Source organism: Astatotilapia calliptera, chromosome 4, assembly GCF_900246225.1.
Source record: "Astatotilapia calliptera chromosome 4, fAstCal1.2, whole genome shotgun sequence".
NCBI classification, from domain to species: Eukaryota; Metazoa; Chordata; class Actinopteri; order Cichliformes; family Cichlidae; genus Astatotilapia; species Astatotilapia calliptera.
Window position 1 is genome coordinate 7,642,231 of NC_039305.1, and position 16,806 is coordinate 7,659,036.

General features: G+C 39.1%; 1 protein-coding gene across 4 annotated transcripts in view; it reads right to left on the reverse strand.

Annotated features, from left to right (window-relative positions):
• Positions 1 to 3,172: 3,172 nt before the first annotated feature.
• The window catches only part of ppp1r1b (protein phosphatase 1, regulatory (inhibitor) subunit 1B), a 32,219-nt gene continuing 18,585 nt past the window's right edge, over positions 3,173 to 16,806 (reverse strand). For 3 of the 4 annotated variants that reach the window (XM_026164343.1, XM_026164344.1, XM_026164341.1), the window contains 4 exons: positions 10,167 to 10,256; positions 9,060 to 9,135; positions 7,739 to 7,876; positions 3,173 to 5,229 (listed from right to left, as the gene is read on the reverse strand). In XM_026164343.1, coding sequence (XP_026020128.1) covers positions 5,066 to 5,229; positions 7,739 to 7,876; positions 9,060 to 9,135; positions 10,167 to 10,256 — 468 coding nt within the window. In that variant the 3' untranslated portion in view covers positions 3,173 to 5,065. The remainder of the gene's footprint in view (positions 5,230 to 7,738; positions 7,877 to 9,059; positions 9,136 to 10,166; positions 10,257 to 16,806) is intronic. The other variant, XM_026164342.1, reaches the window with a different exon arrangement.

Below are 16,806 nucleotides of genomic sequence, written 5' to 3' on the forward strand. Positions count from 1 at the left end.
TAAATATATCAAACTGGAGTCTTTTAATGAAGGTAATTCTTTCCATTTTAAACATCCCATGTACAGTCTCATGCCAATCACCCAGTGATGGAATTTTCACACTAAGCCATTTCTTGGTAATAATTTTACGGGCAGCCAAACTCAGGATACCATACAACTGCTTAGACATTTTATCTACATTTACTGAGTATAAATATCCAAACAAAAGTTCGTCCCAATTAAAGGGAAGCTGCATACCAAAAATAATCTGCAACTCAGAGTGGATCAATACCCAAAAAATGTTGATCCTTGGGCAAGACCAGAACAGATGAAAATGTTTTACTCCTTGGGCCCCACAATTTCTCCAGCAATTAGAGTGATTAAAATAATGTTTACTTTGTGCAGGGGTAATAAAAAACCTACAGATACTCTTCCAACCGTAACATCTCCATGTATTAGAACTAGAAATTCTCCACTGAAAAGCGCACTGCTCATTACTGAAAAGCGCACTGCTCATTAAGATCGTCTTGTTACTGAAACACTGCATTACACTTTTTATTGATCTTGTATGTCTCTGTATCCAGTCTATAACCATAAGGAATAATATTAGTGGAACACTTTTTGGCATAGACTTTAATGAGTGTGACTACTATATTTTATAACGGACTACCAGTTGGCATGATTATTCCACAATCGGTCGAGCTTGCGACTAATCTGACAATATTATACGCTGAAATATCACTTGTCAGTTGTGTGAGATTTAAATAGACTCTTGAGTGCCATCGTATGGGCACTTCGCTCATCTGTAACACTGAAAGGTTTAAATGGGCAGAAAACTAATTTTCAGACCAAAACAAACTTACCATTTGGTCGGTAAAAATCTTTATCCTCCTTGAATAACTCTTACACATGCATTCGTGCTAATCTTTATCTAAAAATTGTATTTAGACTGGTGTGCAAATTTGGATTAAAGTTGAATCAACAACTCCGAAACTAATCAAGTGACCAGAGCAGACTCCGTCAAAGGATGCCAGAGAATAACCCGTAACGTATTTCCGGTTTCGTTCGAAATCGAAAGTGGTACTTATTTACGCCAACACGTACACATGCAGCATATGAAATATACAATCGAAACTCACAATACAAAATTAAGTATTTACATTGTTCCTCTTTTACGGTTTAGATGAGATTAATAATGCTGTTTTGCCGTTTAAAAAAAAAATATTGGTATACAATGTAGTTGGACTGTCATATAGAGTTTTAGGTTATCTATCTGGACCTACACTGCCCCTTTTGGTCTTTTATTTAAGACGAATTTGATGTATTTTTTGAAACCTCTTTATAAAATCAATGTTAGTTATAATTATCTCCACTTGCTAATGTAGTATTGCTGGAACAAAAGATGAGGTCTAGTTGGAACATTGAAACAGTATTTGGTAATGCGAGCCTAACTCATTACAATACATGGGATACAAAATATTTCAACCACCAACAACAACAAATGAGCAAGCAAAATGGGTTTGAAACAGCCAGAGAAAATTATAAGGAAGTATTGATTTATGTATTTACTTACTTATTGGTCTTTAACTCCATTAGTTTAAAGCTCAAGTAAGCCAACGTGTAAATAATGAATGGTCTAGTTATTTTTAGCTCTGGCTCATTATTGTTTTCTGCCCTTTGCTTAAGGGGTGGGGAATGCCAACAAATGAAAGAACTGGAGTGCAAATGAATGAAGGAATGACTGAAAGAAATATTTGGCACATACTTTAAGAAGGTGTTGCATGAAGACTATATACCGCAAAAAAATTATATTATTTAAAATAAATTTTTAGATTTAGTTCTTCTTTCTTGTACTGTTTGTTTTAGTAGCTCTTATATCGAAATGAAGGCAATGTGGATAATAATGACCTAACTCTTTTAGTAAAATATAATATAACATCATAAAATAAAATAATAATAGAAAATAAGGCCCAGGACCCAAAAATCGGCCTGGCAATGACTTTAATACACCCCTATTGGACAGCTTTGGAAAACATGAAGGTTATAATTTTGCACTTTTATCTGTATTTTCATAGGTTTTATAGCTTCATCTTTACTAATAAAGACCTCTCCCATGGGCCATTCATGCTACAAAAAAATAAATGACAGAAAAGTTCCTGGGGGTTTTTTTTTTCATACTCTACTGTAGAAATTTTGAGGATACACAATAACAAATAAAAGGACATGAAAATTAACAAAAGCCTTGTGTTTTATAATTACAGGATTATGAGTCAGCTGCCTGAAGATTTTCCTTAATTTGACACATTTCTTTATTACTATTCAAGTCCCAAGAGTTGTACTGAGATTTCTTTTTGTTTCTACAACACCATGTCTTTATCACATAGATAGAGATGTTCTGTGGAAGTTGTTAATTTGTTTCTTATGAGAATGCCACTCCTCTGGCCCAGTTCAGATCAAACTGGGCTCACGGTGTAAAGTGAATTTGACATCCCTGGTGTAATGTAATAATAATGTGGACATTGTTAAAGATAAAAGGAAACTGTTTTGATGAAATAAACTGTGACATTTGTTAAAAAATAAATTGAATGGAGTTTACCCAGCCTGTAAATTGTAAAATAATTAAAAAATTCTGTTAAGCCCATTAGCTTCCCAATTTTACATGAAAGTGAAGTTAAAGTAAAGCTTAAAAAAATAATTATTTTATGAATCAGTCTTCTCTGGGAACCAGGGAAAAATCTTACTCCTAAACTGTGTGTATATGTGTCTTGTGACTGTCTTTATGTCTCTCTTGTTGTCTGATTTTCTCAGTTGAATTCAGCTATGTCTCCTTGCCTTTCTGCTTTCACAGTCGTTGATTAACCCCATGTGTATAAATAGCCCTACCCTGCTCCTTAGTCTTTGTCATAGTGTCTGTTTTTTTTCCCTACCTATTTTAAGAATCAGTTGAATCACTACTTTAGATTTGGTCTTAACCAAAGGTCTTAATTAACGGTGTGTTTTTGATTTAACCTCTGCCGTCTTGTGTCTGCACCTGGATCCTCTACTTGCAGTTCCTGACAGTCCATAACTGATTCAAGGATAAATTCGATAGAGAGCAGTGAATGTAGGAGGGGTCTAAAAAACATGCAATTAAAAAGATCTAAAAGAATTCCCAAGCAAAAATGTCAGACGTAAGATTTAAGTAAGATTTAGGTTGGATTAAAAGAGAAAGGAAAAATTGTTTATTTCGATATCATACAGTTGCTCACTTCAAAACAACCACATCACATTGAGAAACAACAGAATGGAAAAAAAGAAAAATAAACACAGATTAAGCATTCGTACATGTCTTTCCACGATTGTTTCTTCTGACCTGGGATGAGGAGGGGGGTGGTTATAAAGAAGGAGGGAGGACATTATTGGCTGAAGAGCCTCAGCACACATAACCTGCTCATCCAGTCATCCCACAATTTAGGCAGGTCACAGGTTGAAAAAGTCTCACAAAGTTTTATTTACAAACAGCAGCCTAGATGATAGAAACAGCGAGATTTATTCATCCTGTGGCACAACTAGAAATTTTATCATTAGGTTTGCTTTGTCAGTTAAACAAAGTTGAATTCGTTGCTGAAGGAAGTCTACCAAATGTCAGTCGCACAGTAGTCGTTGTGGTTCATTTGTGTATTTGGATATAGGTAACAGAAGCAGGATAGTGCTAAGCAGTGCTCCCCATAAACTGGATTTTGGATTAGAAAAATATCTCTTTCAACAGACGATTAGGGAATGAGAAAAAGCTAACATTACAAAAGTGTCAGCATACAAAAGGGAGATATCCTAGATTAGAAATGAAAATATTTTTCAATTAATTTTTTAAAATTTCCCCAATAAGTTTCTGAAGAATCCCGTTCAAATGTGCCATGCACAGAGGCAGCAAATGGGTGTTTTTGAAAAATAGGAGGTAGCTTCACAGACTGATTTTAAATTTAGGTTTAAAAGAAAAAAAACAAGGCTAAATGCAGAGTTCATATAATTTCAGATAAAGATTTTTGAACTAAAAGAGTCATACATTGATCTAAGCATGAACAAATTGCAAATTGTTTTAACGTAAACTCAGTGACTACAGCATGAGTGTTTGGTAAATGCTGAGCATAAAGAGCAAGAATAAAAGTAGATTATTATATAGAAATGAAATAATTGATGATTTTAATGAAAGCTGAAGACTTCTGTTGTTGTCAGTGACAAATAACACTGGCAACAACCGCCATTCAAGCTTCCAAGAGGCTAAAGATATAATCAATAAGATCAAAGATTTGGCAACACGAAGCTCAGATACAGCAAAATTAAAAGGCTGTTGTTGAAAATGCAGAACATAAATCGCATCAAAACAGAATTTGAATTATGGATTTTAACTTTAAGTAGCCGCAGTAGCACTTTAACCTGTCATTTGTATTTTTTACCACAAGATGGCAGCACACACAAAGAACTAAACACTGAGGGTGCTGTAAATCAAAAAACAAACGATGTAGGCTGTGGTTTCAAAGTAAAATGGAACACGTACCGCACACATTTAAAGACCTTCAAGTGTTTTTACAAAGGGTAATACAGGACAGTTTGTTTTTGTTTGTTTTTTTTTAATCAAATGTACCCGAGAAAGATAATGTCAACTTTGTATTCCTTGTGGCCATTTTAGCCTTCTTTGAAGGTCTGGTCTTGCAGGGTTTTTGGTCACGCTGACCTTGGCCCTTCCACTGTCATTATAAACAAAAGGACACCAGGGCCAAAGTAGCAACTGTAGTCTGCTCTGTCAGTAAATCACTCCTCACCTGCTCATAAAGGCTGACTAATACAAAAACTCCCTCTTCGTCCTCGTTTTCAAAACCACCCTTTCGAGGTGAAGTATTACAAGAACCTTTTCTCACATGTTTAAGGTCACGAAAGAATCCATCGCTCAGTTTACTGACAGCTGTCATCTCATCTGTGTATTCAGACTACACACATTTAAAAAGACACACAACCCATTTCTTGATTTTTCTGAGTTCTTCAGATTTTAACCACCATGAGTCTCCCCACATCTTCCCTTCAAACGTTCTCCCCGCGCTATCTTTCTCTCTCAGTTACTCCCACAACTGTTCTCCTCTGTCATGGCTTCAGTTTTGTCCCCCTTCATGTCTTCTTCCTCCTCATCTTCCTCCTGTGCTGGTTGTATCTGCTTGGCCGTCTCTCTCACGCTGGAAAACTTGTCTGACTGCTCAGTGGCAGCTGTCTCTTGGCGATCTGAGGAGGCAAAGACTGGTATCAAAACCAGCAGTAAAAAAAAATCACAACTACCTTTGCTTATGTCTAACTGTAAATACCATTACAATACCATACCATTGTGTCACAAATTTAATAAGGAATGGTAAAGTAAATTCTGGTAAAAGAGATGCCTGCTGGGCAGAAGGACACAAGTACTGACTCTAGAGCTAAAGCTTTTTAAGCAATTTCCTGCTTCAGGTATCTGAAACCCCATGACTTTTGCACTGTTTTGTGCTCTTGGTTAATTAATTTAGTAGTGAGAACATTTTAAAAAGAAGCTTTATAGTTTCACTTTATTTCTTTATTCTTATTCTATGTCTTTTCTAAACTGCAAACTCACTTAGTATTTCAGACGCACTGAAAAGGAGATTGTGTTCATTCCTGAAAATGATGAACAGCTACCTGATGAAATAACTTGAGTTCCTTGGTTTGTCTTCTGTTTGTTATAGGATAGGCCGAGTCCGAACTGTGTCGCTTGACTGAAAGAACAGATGAATTGTCATCAAAAAAGCCCAATCAGTATATTTTAGCATCCTGTTTGGGTACTTTGTGTTTCAGCAGGCTTCCACAAAGGGATTTACCGAGAGAGTCTGTCATCTGGGCCGACAGAGCAATAATTCTGAATGAAATGCCACTGCTCTCGTGTGACTTTATGGGGATTATAAACCTATAATTTGGCATCATAAAACCAAACACACAGCGCACATAAATCTGATTATTATGCAAAATAAGAAAATGCACATATATAAAAAAGTTTAAATCAAAGAGATATGTAGATTTGTTTGTTTTTCTTTTGGCAGAGATTAAAATTTGCACAGATGCACATCCTGGCTGGCCTCTTGCACTGGGATAGGTGTTGGTGACACATCAAGACTTCCAATACATTTGGGTTAAGAGATGGAGGGATAATGTAGCACAAGAGCTGTACCAGCTGCTCAGCACACAAGGGGCTTCCAGATGCTGAAAACCGCAGAGCAATTGTTTACTAAGAAGCACAAAAATGTAATCTTACTGTGGTTTGCTATTTTTCTTTTGTTTGTGCCTGATTTTTCTTTCAGTTATCTTAAACTGCATATAATAGTCCCTCACTAGACACTTTGTTAGTTATACCTTGCTATTACACAGTTGTACCTGCTTTTACCTTCAGAATTGCATTAACTGTTCATGGCATATGTTCAACAAGGTGCTACAAACATTCCTCAAAGACTTCATATGGACATGAAAGCATTACACAGTTAGAAAACAGCTTAAGATAATTTAAGCTTTGTGATATGGTGTGTTATCCTGCTTGATGCAGTACAATGTGGTCATAATGGAAATGGTCAGCAACAATACTTAACTAGGCTGTGGTGTTTAAATGAGGCTTAGTTGGTACTAAGGGCCCCAAAGTGTGCTAAGAAAATCTCCACATCATTACATCACCATCAACAATCTGAGGCCAGAGGTCAGATGGGGCCATAGTTTCATGTTGTTTATGCCAAATTCTCAAACTTACTATCCATATGTTGCAGCAGAAATCAAGAGAGAATGCAGTCTGGGCATTCTCCTCTAACCTCTGGCATCAACAACGTGTTTTCACAGAGAGAACTGTTGCTCGCTTATTTTTTTCTTTTCCACACCATTCTCTGTAAACCCCACAGATGGCTGTGTGGAGAAAATCCCAGGAATTTCCTAAATACTCGGAGCAGCTTCACTCAGAACAACAACCATGTCACATTTAAAGTGACCAAAATAAACTTTGAACTTCAGCTGGTCATCTTGACCATGTCGACATGGCTAAATGTATTGGTTTGCTGCTATGGGTTTGTCTGTCAACGAGTAATTAAACAGGTGTACCCTAAATCTGTGCTGAGATGATTTCCTTATACGGTCATCTAAATCTGTTTGTGGAAGCTAGGTGAAGAAGTCATGTGATGACTCATGTGATCAATAAAGGATCAACAACCACCTCCAAAGGGGAGAACTCCTATTAGGGAGCGAAAAGCTACAACGGTGTCCTGTATGAGAAAATTTCATCTTGAAATTGCAAATAACTGAAAAACATCATTAGGGAAAATGTACAGAAATGGGAACAACTTGGCTATACATACAAACTAGAAGGAAAAATACACCTTTGGACTAGTTAAAAAGTGATATTTTGTGATTTTCAGTGTATAAGCTTCTCATATGAGATTGTGATTTTAAATCTTAATGTGCAAACTTTTCCAGTTTTTCAAGTTTTTTTGAGCACAATTTTTTCTCCAGTCACTTTGAAATAATTACCAACTAGCTGCTAATTTAACTGGTGATATCAGAATGCAACCAATCGATTACTGCATGACACTAAACCATTTATCCTAGTAAAAAATCCAATGACCCAACCAAACAAGACCCATAAAATTAACAGCTTTAAGTCCCTCAAAGTGTATTTTGGCTTTGAGAAACAAACATCGCTGTAACAGTGTTGTTACTGTGCTCCCTGACAGTTGAAAGAGAGCCTCCCTCTCACCAGCAGCTTTGGTGGGAGCTGCATCCTCTCCCTCCTCTCCCTTCAAGTAGTCCTCATCCTCCTCCCCTTCACAAGGGTCTTCCAAGGGAGGGTAGACACCTAGTTTCTGCATATGCGCTTCAGCCATCTTCTGCACAGCTACACACAGGTAAACACACACAGGGACAGCCACACAAACACATGGACACAGACACAGGGATAGAGGGATATGTTGTTTTGGTTTCACCACACTTCAACTCTGTCAGTTTTTGTCAAGCCTCACAGGGGTTTTTGAATGCATGCCAGGCAGGCAGAAGGCCAGTTATACACATGCACTGACAGACAGGCAGACAGGCAGGCAGGCAGCTACAAAACGGTATCCCGCACTGATTTTTACAGTAGAGCTTCCGCTGTTGTTTTCTAGCTCTCCTCTCACCCTGTTTTCCCATCTGTTTATTTGCACCCTACTCGACTGCCCACCCTCCCCAGCGCTATCTTTTGGCAATACTGACTCATCCTCTTCTCTCTCTCCGTTCACTCTCTTTAGTGATATTATCTCAGCCACTCTCTCGCTTCCTCTAGGTCACCTTGGCTTCTCTCTCTATCATTTTTTCACACCCTCACTTACACAGTGCGGCAGCAGCACTAAGGCAGGTCAGTTTTTAGCTTGAGATAGGTTATGCAACTAGAAATAATAGAGTTAGTTCTCTCTTTCACTCTGCGTCTGAGCTGATAAAGGGCAGATTTGAGATGCAGAACAAGGCTTCCTGGCTCATTATATCATCACTCGACATGTGGCAGCGCACACCCACAAATCCAAAGTAAAAGAAACCCCACCGACAAACTTACCTTCCTTATTGACCACATGCAACAAAGACACAATAGAAAAATGCACGTCTGTGTTCATGTATGCATTTTAATCACACCTATATGTGTGTGTTCGTGTGCGCCACAGCTGTATACACAACTGACTGTAATCCTGGATGATCCAGACTTTCCTAGACTCTCACTCAGTGTCTCACAGCTGTCACACTCTAATCTCTCCCTTTCTCCCTTTCTCTTTTGGTCACACACAGATATATGGACCCTGCTGCTGAGTGTAATATAAGGGCAGAAGCAAACAGAAACACAACTATGCATATCACACACGCGCATGCAGTGAAAAAAAAAGAAACCCCTTTATTGCATATCCACCCATCTGTCACATGCACCTTTATAAGGCGTTAGAACGCAAGTAAGAAATGCTTGCAGGGAAGCACGGTAAAACAAAGAAAGGATTTAAACACAAGGATGAATCACAACACACACAACCACCACCTGTAACACAAATGCTTGTACCAACCTTTGAGTGATGGCGGCTGATACACATTTGGATTAACTCGTTTTGGTTTGAGGACTCCATTCTCTCCTACAACCCACTGTGAAGAGAAAGAGCGAGCCACTAATCATGACATTCTTCGTCAGTCTGTCCTCAAAGCATCGGCACCTCGGAAGTTTTATTCACTATATTTATTTTATTACATAATTTGAAATTTCAGTTAAAACACCAACTTCCTCATTGGGATCTAAAGTCATAACATGCATGCAAAATATCTCCTACATGACTGATGCAATCTTTTTTTAGTTCTTGTGGTAACTCTGGAGGCCTCTCCTTAGTTATTCAAGTTGTTTTGGGGGAATTTTGGCTTCCAAACACGCCAGAAGCTGATTTGAAGTTTGTAGGTACACACTGGAGAGCAATGACAAATTGTTCCTCTTCATTAGAAGAAACATAACCATGAGGAAAACGGGGGAAAAGCATGCAAATTTAAAATAGCCTTGTTCCAAAACATTAAGAATATAAAGGATGGCATTTTCAAACAGCTATTTACACACTGCAGTTTTTGATGCAAGCATTAACATCTCTAAACCCAAGGTGTCATGTTTTGTCATGATTGTGCCTGCTTATATTATCTTACATTGGCTAGGCATGCAGTATAATTGTTGGATGTCCAGTCTGCAACTCAGTAATGTCAGCACTACATGCTACTACATGCTGGTTTTCCCAAGTTCTCTTAACTCTTCGTGCCATGCTTAATCTTCAGGATCTTCACTAGAATGTGAAAAGTGTTATCGTCAAACCTGCTTACACTGAATTTTACTCAAGCTTTCAGCCTCATCTCACCAACATCAGGTAAACAAGATATTTTTTAACCTTGGTGCTCAAATAGTTTTAAAATTTCAAGGTGAGTTTGAACTGTGGCTAAACACAAACTCAACACACAGGATTCAATGTGTGTGGAGTCATTAAGGAAAATGGATTATTATGTTGTTAGACAGTGAAATAATGGCATGAAGTAAATTATATGTTGTAGGTAAAGTAGTTACGTGGTTAATAGGATTGAAATCTAATGTAGGAGGATGGATGAGAGCACAAAGACACTTATATAAAAAAGTGTTTTGTCTTCACCTTTACCTGATGGGTGGACTGATCATCCTCAGGAGATGACTGGTCGGCTACTCTGAACAGTGTGGCGGGTGTTGGCCTCCGGCGTCGGATCTGCGAACAAACAACACAAATGGCAGCCATAAATAAATGAATAACAAAACTGACTAACACTATATTATTAATAATGCTCAGCACAAAGCCATATCAATCACACGGATCCCTATGTTGACAGTTTATGCTGGTGAAGGGCATTGCTGGGCCCTCAAGGACTTCATTAGTCCTACCTCAGATTTATTTGACAGGTCAGCAGCCAACAGTGACTTTCAGTGTTCAGTACTGGTCACGTCAGAGCACACGCAACAGTCAGGTGCAATAGAAGAATCATTTAGAAACCTCAGATTTTAAAGACAGAGTAAACAAAGAGAATTCTGTGGTGTGAAACAGAAGAAAATTATTCTTTTGACAAAGGCTTTATTTGAAATGAATGTTCTCCTCACATTTACACAAACATGTTTTGGCACCTGTGTGCACCAAACATGCAAATATGAAGTCTCCCAAACAGAGAGTCCATAGAAAAGGGATTAAATGAACCACAGCAATCAGCCGAGACACTCCCATCCACTCGCTCCTTTTCCACTCCGAATGACTGCTTCTTGGAGGCCTAATTCAGGTAGCTGACAGCCTAAAAGCAGAACGGGGCCAGACAAAGTGCAGATCTGAGCTACACCTCTACAGCACGAGCCACTGTATACAGCAAACTCTCTGTTCCTGGGAACAAATGCACAGCTGTGCCTACAGCTCCACAGTATCATGGCCTGTCTGTGGAAATTCACTCACCAGAAGTGCTCAATGTGGCTCATTGACCCAGTGCACAAAACACAGGGCCCTGCATGTATACAGAGACAAAAGTGCATTTAGCTCAGTCAGTCAGTCAGTATATATGAAGCAAATATCGATGGACAATTTGAAACTGAGCTCCTGGAATTCTGGTGCACATAATTGGACAACTTCTAAAACTATTTTTTTAATAAGATTTAATCAGAAAAATAACCAGAATTTTTGATTTGTCTTAAAAGAAATGATTAATTTCCACCTAGACAGGCTTGTTTCTGTGCATGTTTTCCTACTCTTTTTCAGCACAAAACTTGGCAATGACTGAAGTAAATTTACACTGAAGCTCACATTCACAGTCTCTGTTTCCTATGTTGGAACAGACTGTAAACCTTTAAGAAGCAAACAGGAAGTGACTGTTTGATAATCAAAAGATACGTTTGGGGTGGAGTATTACTTTTCAGAGTATTTTTCCCTTGCTAAGCAGAACGTGTCGGGGCCTTTATAGAGAAAATGTACGTGCACAGCTCAGATCTTTGGCTCACATTTTCTACAAATCTACACAATTCCCAAATGCATAAAATAAAATGGAAAAAATAAATGGAAAAATGTTTAAAAAATATATAAAACACATTTTAAAAAGGTAAAAGCAGTGGTATTAGTCAGGCAAATCAGGTGCTGAAAGATGTCCTCTGTGGAGCAAGCCAACCTTGCCCATGACATGAACCTATGTGCTGCTGTTTACTATATCACATAACATCGCAGGAATATAGTTAAGTAGTCTGGCTCCATACGGAGAGTTGTGTTTGTGTTTGTTTCTCTTCTGTCGTGTGCGTCATCACAACGAGGCGCATGTTGCCAAAGCAGAGGCTTCCACGGCCCACGTGGTGGAAATCTGCCTCTGTCAAATTCAAAGACATGGAGTAATCAAGCATGGATTTCACCCTTATTTATATCACCAGACACACATTTTAATCTCATCACGCAACTTCAGGCTTTCCTGCTTCCCCTGGATCTCTCACACTATCTGTCTTTCTCTCATTCTCCTCTCATTTCCTCCTTGCTCGATCCGTTGCTTCCTCTATCCTGTTTACTTCCACATCCATCCTGATTTTCATTCCTTGACAGTGACATTAACTTCATCCACTGTTCGCCTCTCCTTTTCAACACCAGTCTGTCATAACCAGACTCATATTAGTGTGTTTTTGTTTGCTGGTTTGTCAACCGTTTCCTTTTTTGTCATTAGATGTGTAAGAGGAAAACATCCACAGAGCATCCTTTGACCCCACCTCCGCTTTCCCTGTGTCTCCCCTGGTTAGGTGTGGAGGCCTGGGGCTTCACGTTGATAAGAACCCTGCTGGCTCTGCCTGCATGACACCTGCTAACTGCCTTGCAGGGCAGCCTGAGGTGCTTCAAACCGAGAGCCACAAGAGACAGAGAGAAAATACCAGATGTTGACATGACCAAGCCTGTGCCCGAGTCCTGGGGACGTAAGCGAGGACTGTATTCAAGTCCAGCAGATTATTGGTATGCTTGTGTATTTGTGTGATATATTTATTAGATTATACTGAGATTGGAGGGCCAGCAGGAAGGTATACGGATGGTTCTGCAAACAGATTCTTGGTTATTAACTGTAATTACTTGATTATTCAATTAGCAGCTTGTTAATTTTTGACTGCCATATCAATCTTTATACAAAAATACCAACAACAAAAAAGGATTGGAAAGTAGATCATTAGTAGTGGATATTTTCAGATTTTCTGTTTTTTAAGACATATTTAAAGTAAGCCATTAGAATATCTTGGGAGACTGCAATGGATGTTTCCACTACTTTGTTATATTTTGTTAGTTCCCACTCCTGTTTTTTGGTTTCTTTACTGTGATGTGAGCTTATGTTTACAAAAGAGAAAGGCCAAGCCAAAGAGAAAGGTGTATTATATTATTATATTTTCTAAACTCCAGATCAGGATCCCCAAAGTTTTAACCTCAATAACTGTCCCTGAAAGAGGCAGCTCCTTCAAGAAAAGATTTGCTCAAATGGTGATTAAGGTAGGAATGATGAGATAAACAGGATATGTCTTGATGCACACTCAATAAAATGACTGAATGGGATAACTTCACTGCTCTGTGACTTCACTGTGAAGCATAATATGATGATCTAGTTACCAGTAACTGCTCTCGTGCTCAGCATGCATGTGTTTGTGTGTGTGTGTAAATGGTTGTTATCCAAGGGCTCGTCATCTAAACACTCAGCATGGTGGTCTCATGAAATGTCACGACACAACAGAAGACCTCCTATAGCATGAGGCACAGTTTGCAATGCATGTAATGAAAAAAAATCACAGTGTTTATAAACATTTGTCACATTTACGTACACAAAGTGATGCCGACAGTGGTGGCGGTGGTGACCTGCTGTTGTTTTGTGATGCCGGCAATGCATAAGCATACATATTGACTCTAGTAATTTTCCAACCTTAAAACCCACTCCACTCTGAGTTACATAATATCATATGTGACTTCCTCATTTATGGCAACACTAGGGCAAAGCATGTGAGATTACTCCAGCGCTTTATCCCTCTATCCCCTCCCTTCACTGCTTTTCTAAACCCCCTGCCCCCAATCTCCTCAACACTCCACCACTGGCAGCAATTGTTTTTGTACCAAGATCAGTCAAGCTGCAATGGACTTTCACTCAGGGACTCTAAGCAGGCGTCTGCAGTGGCATTTCAGCAGCTCCACAGGTGTATGCCTGCAGGCTTCCCCTAAGAGCCAGCAGCACCCCACTAGGTTTCACAAAGAGCTTTGTCTCAATAAAAATACTGGCTCATAGATCATAGCGTATAAAGGTGTTTCAGTTTATCTGAAGCTGAATTTGATTAATGTCCTGCAAATGCACTGTGTGGCAGATACAAACAGAAGGCTAAACGTAATTATTTGTACCGGTGTTTCTATAAGCTGTTTTCAAATATGAACTCAGGATAATGTCAAGAGAATGAAGTCAGACTATCACCCAGCAGTTACCCTTTCTCATACAGCCATGTTCTCACAATTTAAATAATTTTATTTGGTTTATGCAAACCTGAATAGACTGTGCGTGAGCTAGCACACAGCGTAACCACTTCCTCTTTGAAGTGACCTTTTCTTTAAAAAAAAAAAAGCACTTTTCTCACATAGTATTGAGGAGATAAGGAGGTTACAGCTAAAGCTGTGCTCTTACATGAAGTGTACCTGTGCAACAGATTTTTTTTCATGTGTATATAAATAACCTTGCCAAGTTTAACAGGATACAAAGCACTATAGTACCCAGGTGTAACGCCAATATAGTACTGAGTCACTGATAAGTGTTGACTTTGCATGTTTTTGAATGAGTTCAAATATGTGTGTGTTAGCTCAGCACTCTCCTCCATTGCAGTCTGGATGCAGATGGGCTGATATGGGTCTGCTCCCCAAAGACCATCCTCTAAGCTGGTGCTCTTGTGGCTGGGTCTATAAAAAGCAGTTTCAGTAGGACAGCATAAACTAGATCACAGGAGTCCCTGTGGGATGAAACCGAAAGGTTCTAAAACTCTGCACCAGTGCTAATAGTCGGGTATCCCGAGAGGAGTCTGCTGTGCAGATCTGGCCCCAATATGGGCAGAAATCTGTGCCATCAGAAACTGAATTTGAATAAGTTCAATTTGAATTTGAATTGCTCAGATTGAATCTGAATTGTAACTTGAATAAATGCTTTTGAAAACTGAATTTGAATTAGTCTAATTTGAAATTGAATTTATGGTTTGAAAATGATCATCACTAAATTGAAATTGAATTTTATATTTTGAAAATGAATTGATTTGCTTTGAAACTGCATTTTATCCTTTAAAAATTCAGCTCTCGAATAATTTCAGTTTCACTTCTCACCATTCAGTTTCAGTTCTACAATTCAATTTCAGTTCCAAAATTCAGTTTTTTGGAACTTACATCCGGTTCCGGTTCAAGCGCAGATTAATAGAACTACGTTTTACTAGCGGACCGAAAGTGTTACCGACGGGAATCTACAGCATCTTGAGCTGAATTAAGACTTCAGAAGTCATTCGTCATGTCGAATGACCAGCGGATAAACTCTCAGGTTGGTAATAAATGTATTACATGTATAAGAACAAGCGTCATGTTAACAAAAGATAGCCGTACAGTAACTGTTATGCTTATTGTAGCTGTTAGCTAAAAACGGTAATTTAGCGTAGTTTGCCCTGAATTCAGCTTTGACAAACAAATATGATCGACTGTTTCTAGTAGAATTCCAAAGTTGTCATCTTGGACCCTCTCAGAGTACCCCCTCTGTATGCTTGCAGAGACCCCTACAGTAGGGAAACATGCAAAACGGTGCCCAAACCTTTGTATTTTAGCTTTATTTATGTCTTATGCTGGGCAGACACTGTGCGATTTTTTTCAGTCGCACGATTCAGCTCCTGCTCAAACTGTACGATTGACTCGCAGGGGTTAGAAGTTCGTAGGTTACGATGCAGGGTCTCACACTATACGGCCCGATGCTCTGATGCGACCCGAGTGCTCACACTGTGCGTCCATAAAATGAAGGTTATAAGAGAAATTCTGTTGCTCGCTCTCCCTCTCTGTCTTTCACTCACACAGACACACCACCACCATCAACTTTGCTAAATTTCTAATGAAAAACATTGATCAGGCAGCTGTGATTGAGCAGCAGTGTAGATCCAACTATTTTCACGGTTGTTGTGGTCGTGATAATTTTGTTAGGCCACATCGAAAAGGTTCGGGTGAGCTTGCCATAGTTCTACAAGTTGTGCCTCCATCGCTTGTGTCCAGATCACACGCTGCACTGCCGTGCTGCGCCGTCTTTTTCGCTGACATTTGTGTTTGCGCGTGCGCAGTGTGAGAAGCTGCGGTGACACCCTCACGACCAAGCGATTGATGATCGGGAGCTGGTCGTGAGGTGTTAATCGCTTCTCGTTACCCCACGTATACTACACGATGCACGACGCACGATGAAGGCCAAAATCGGGCCGATCGCCAAAACGGTCGCACGACTCAAAAATCGGCTCAAAATGGGCCAAAAATCGCACCGTGTAAGCCCAGCATAACACAGCATCCCAACTCTTTAGCTAACTTAATAACTTTAGCTAAAGTGAATAGTTAGTCTAATTCATTAGTGCAGCATTACTGGATCACCTCTGTTTGAAGTGATATAATATGATATACAACTATCACTGAAACAGCAAACTTTGTAAATAAGCAAACAACACTTCTCATTCTCTAAACGTTTGGCCACAGCTGTAGATTACACTATCAGTGCTTGTTCACTCTTGACAATAATAACATTTCTAAATTTACTTTGTGCATTTACAGGTAAACAATATCTAATATTTTATCTAAATGACTGCTTTGTCTTTGGAAAGGGTGAAGAGCCTGAGGCCGGTGACTGTCCAGTTCTACTCTAAGTACATCCTTACAGTGGCTCACAGGACAAGGCCACATTCCTGTCCTGCCAGAAGAGAAGAGAAACTTCAGAGTCTTCATGCAGTTCAACCACACCTGTCATATTCCATATGACAGGGGTCTCAAACTCCAGTCCTCAACGGTCAAAGTGTCATGCAACTTTTCCATGCCCTCGAGGACTGGAGTTTGAGACCCCTGCCGTATGGTGTTCATGCTGTTTTCTACCCCACAGTTACAGCATGTCTGACTGCCTGTTCAGCATATGCAAAAATATATGATGAGTTTAAGCATGTGATGACTAAGGCCTTCCATTATGGTGTTTGTCATCACATGTCACAGACATCTGGATGATCATTTGGAATAAACAAAAACTAAAAAC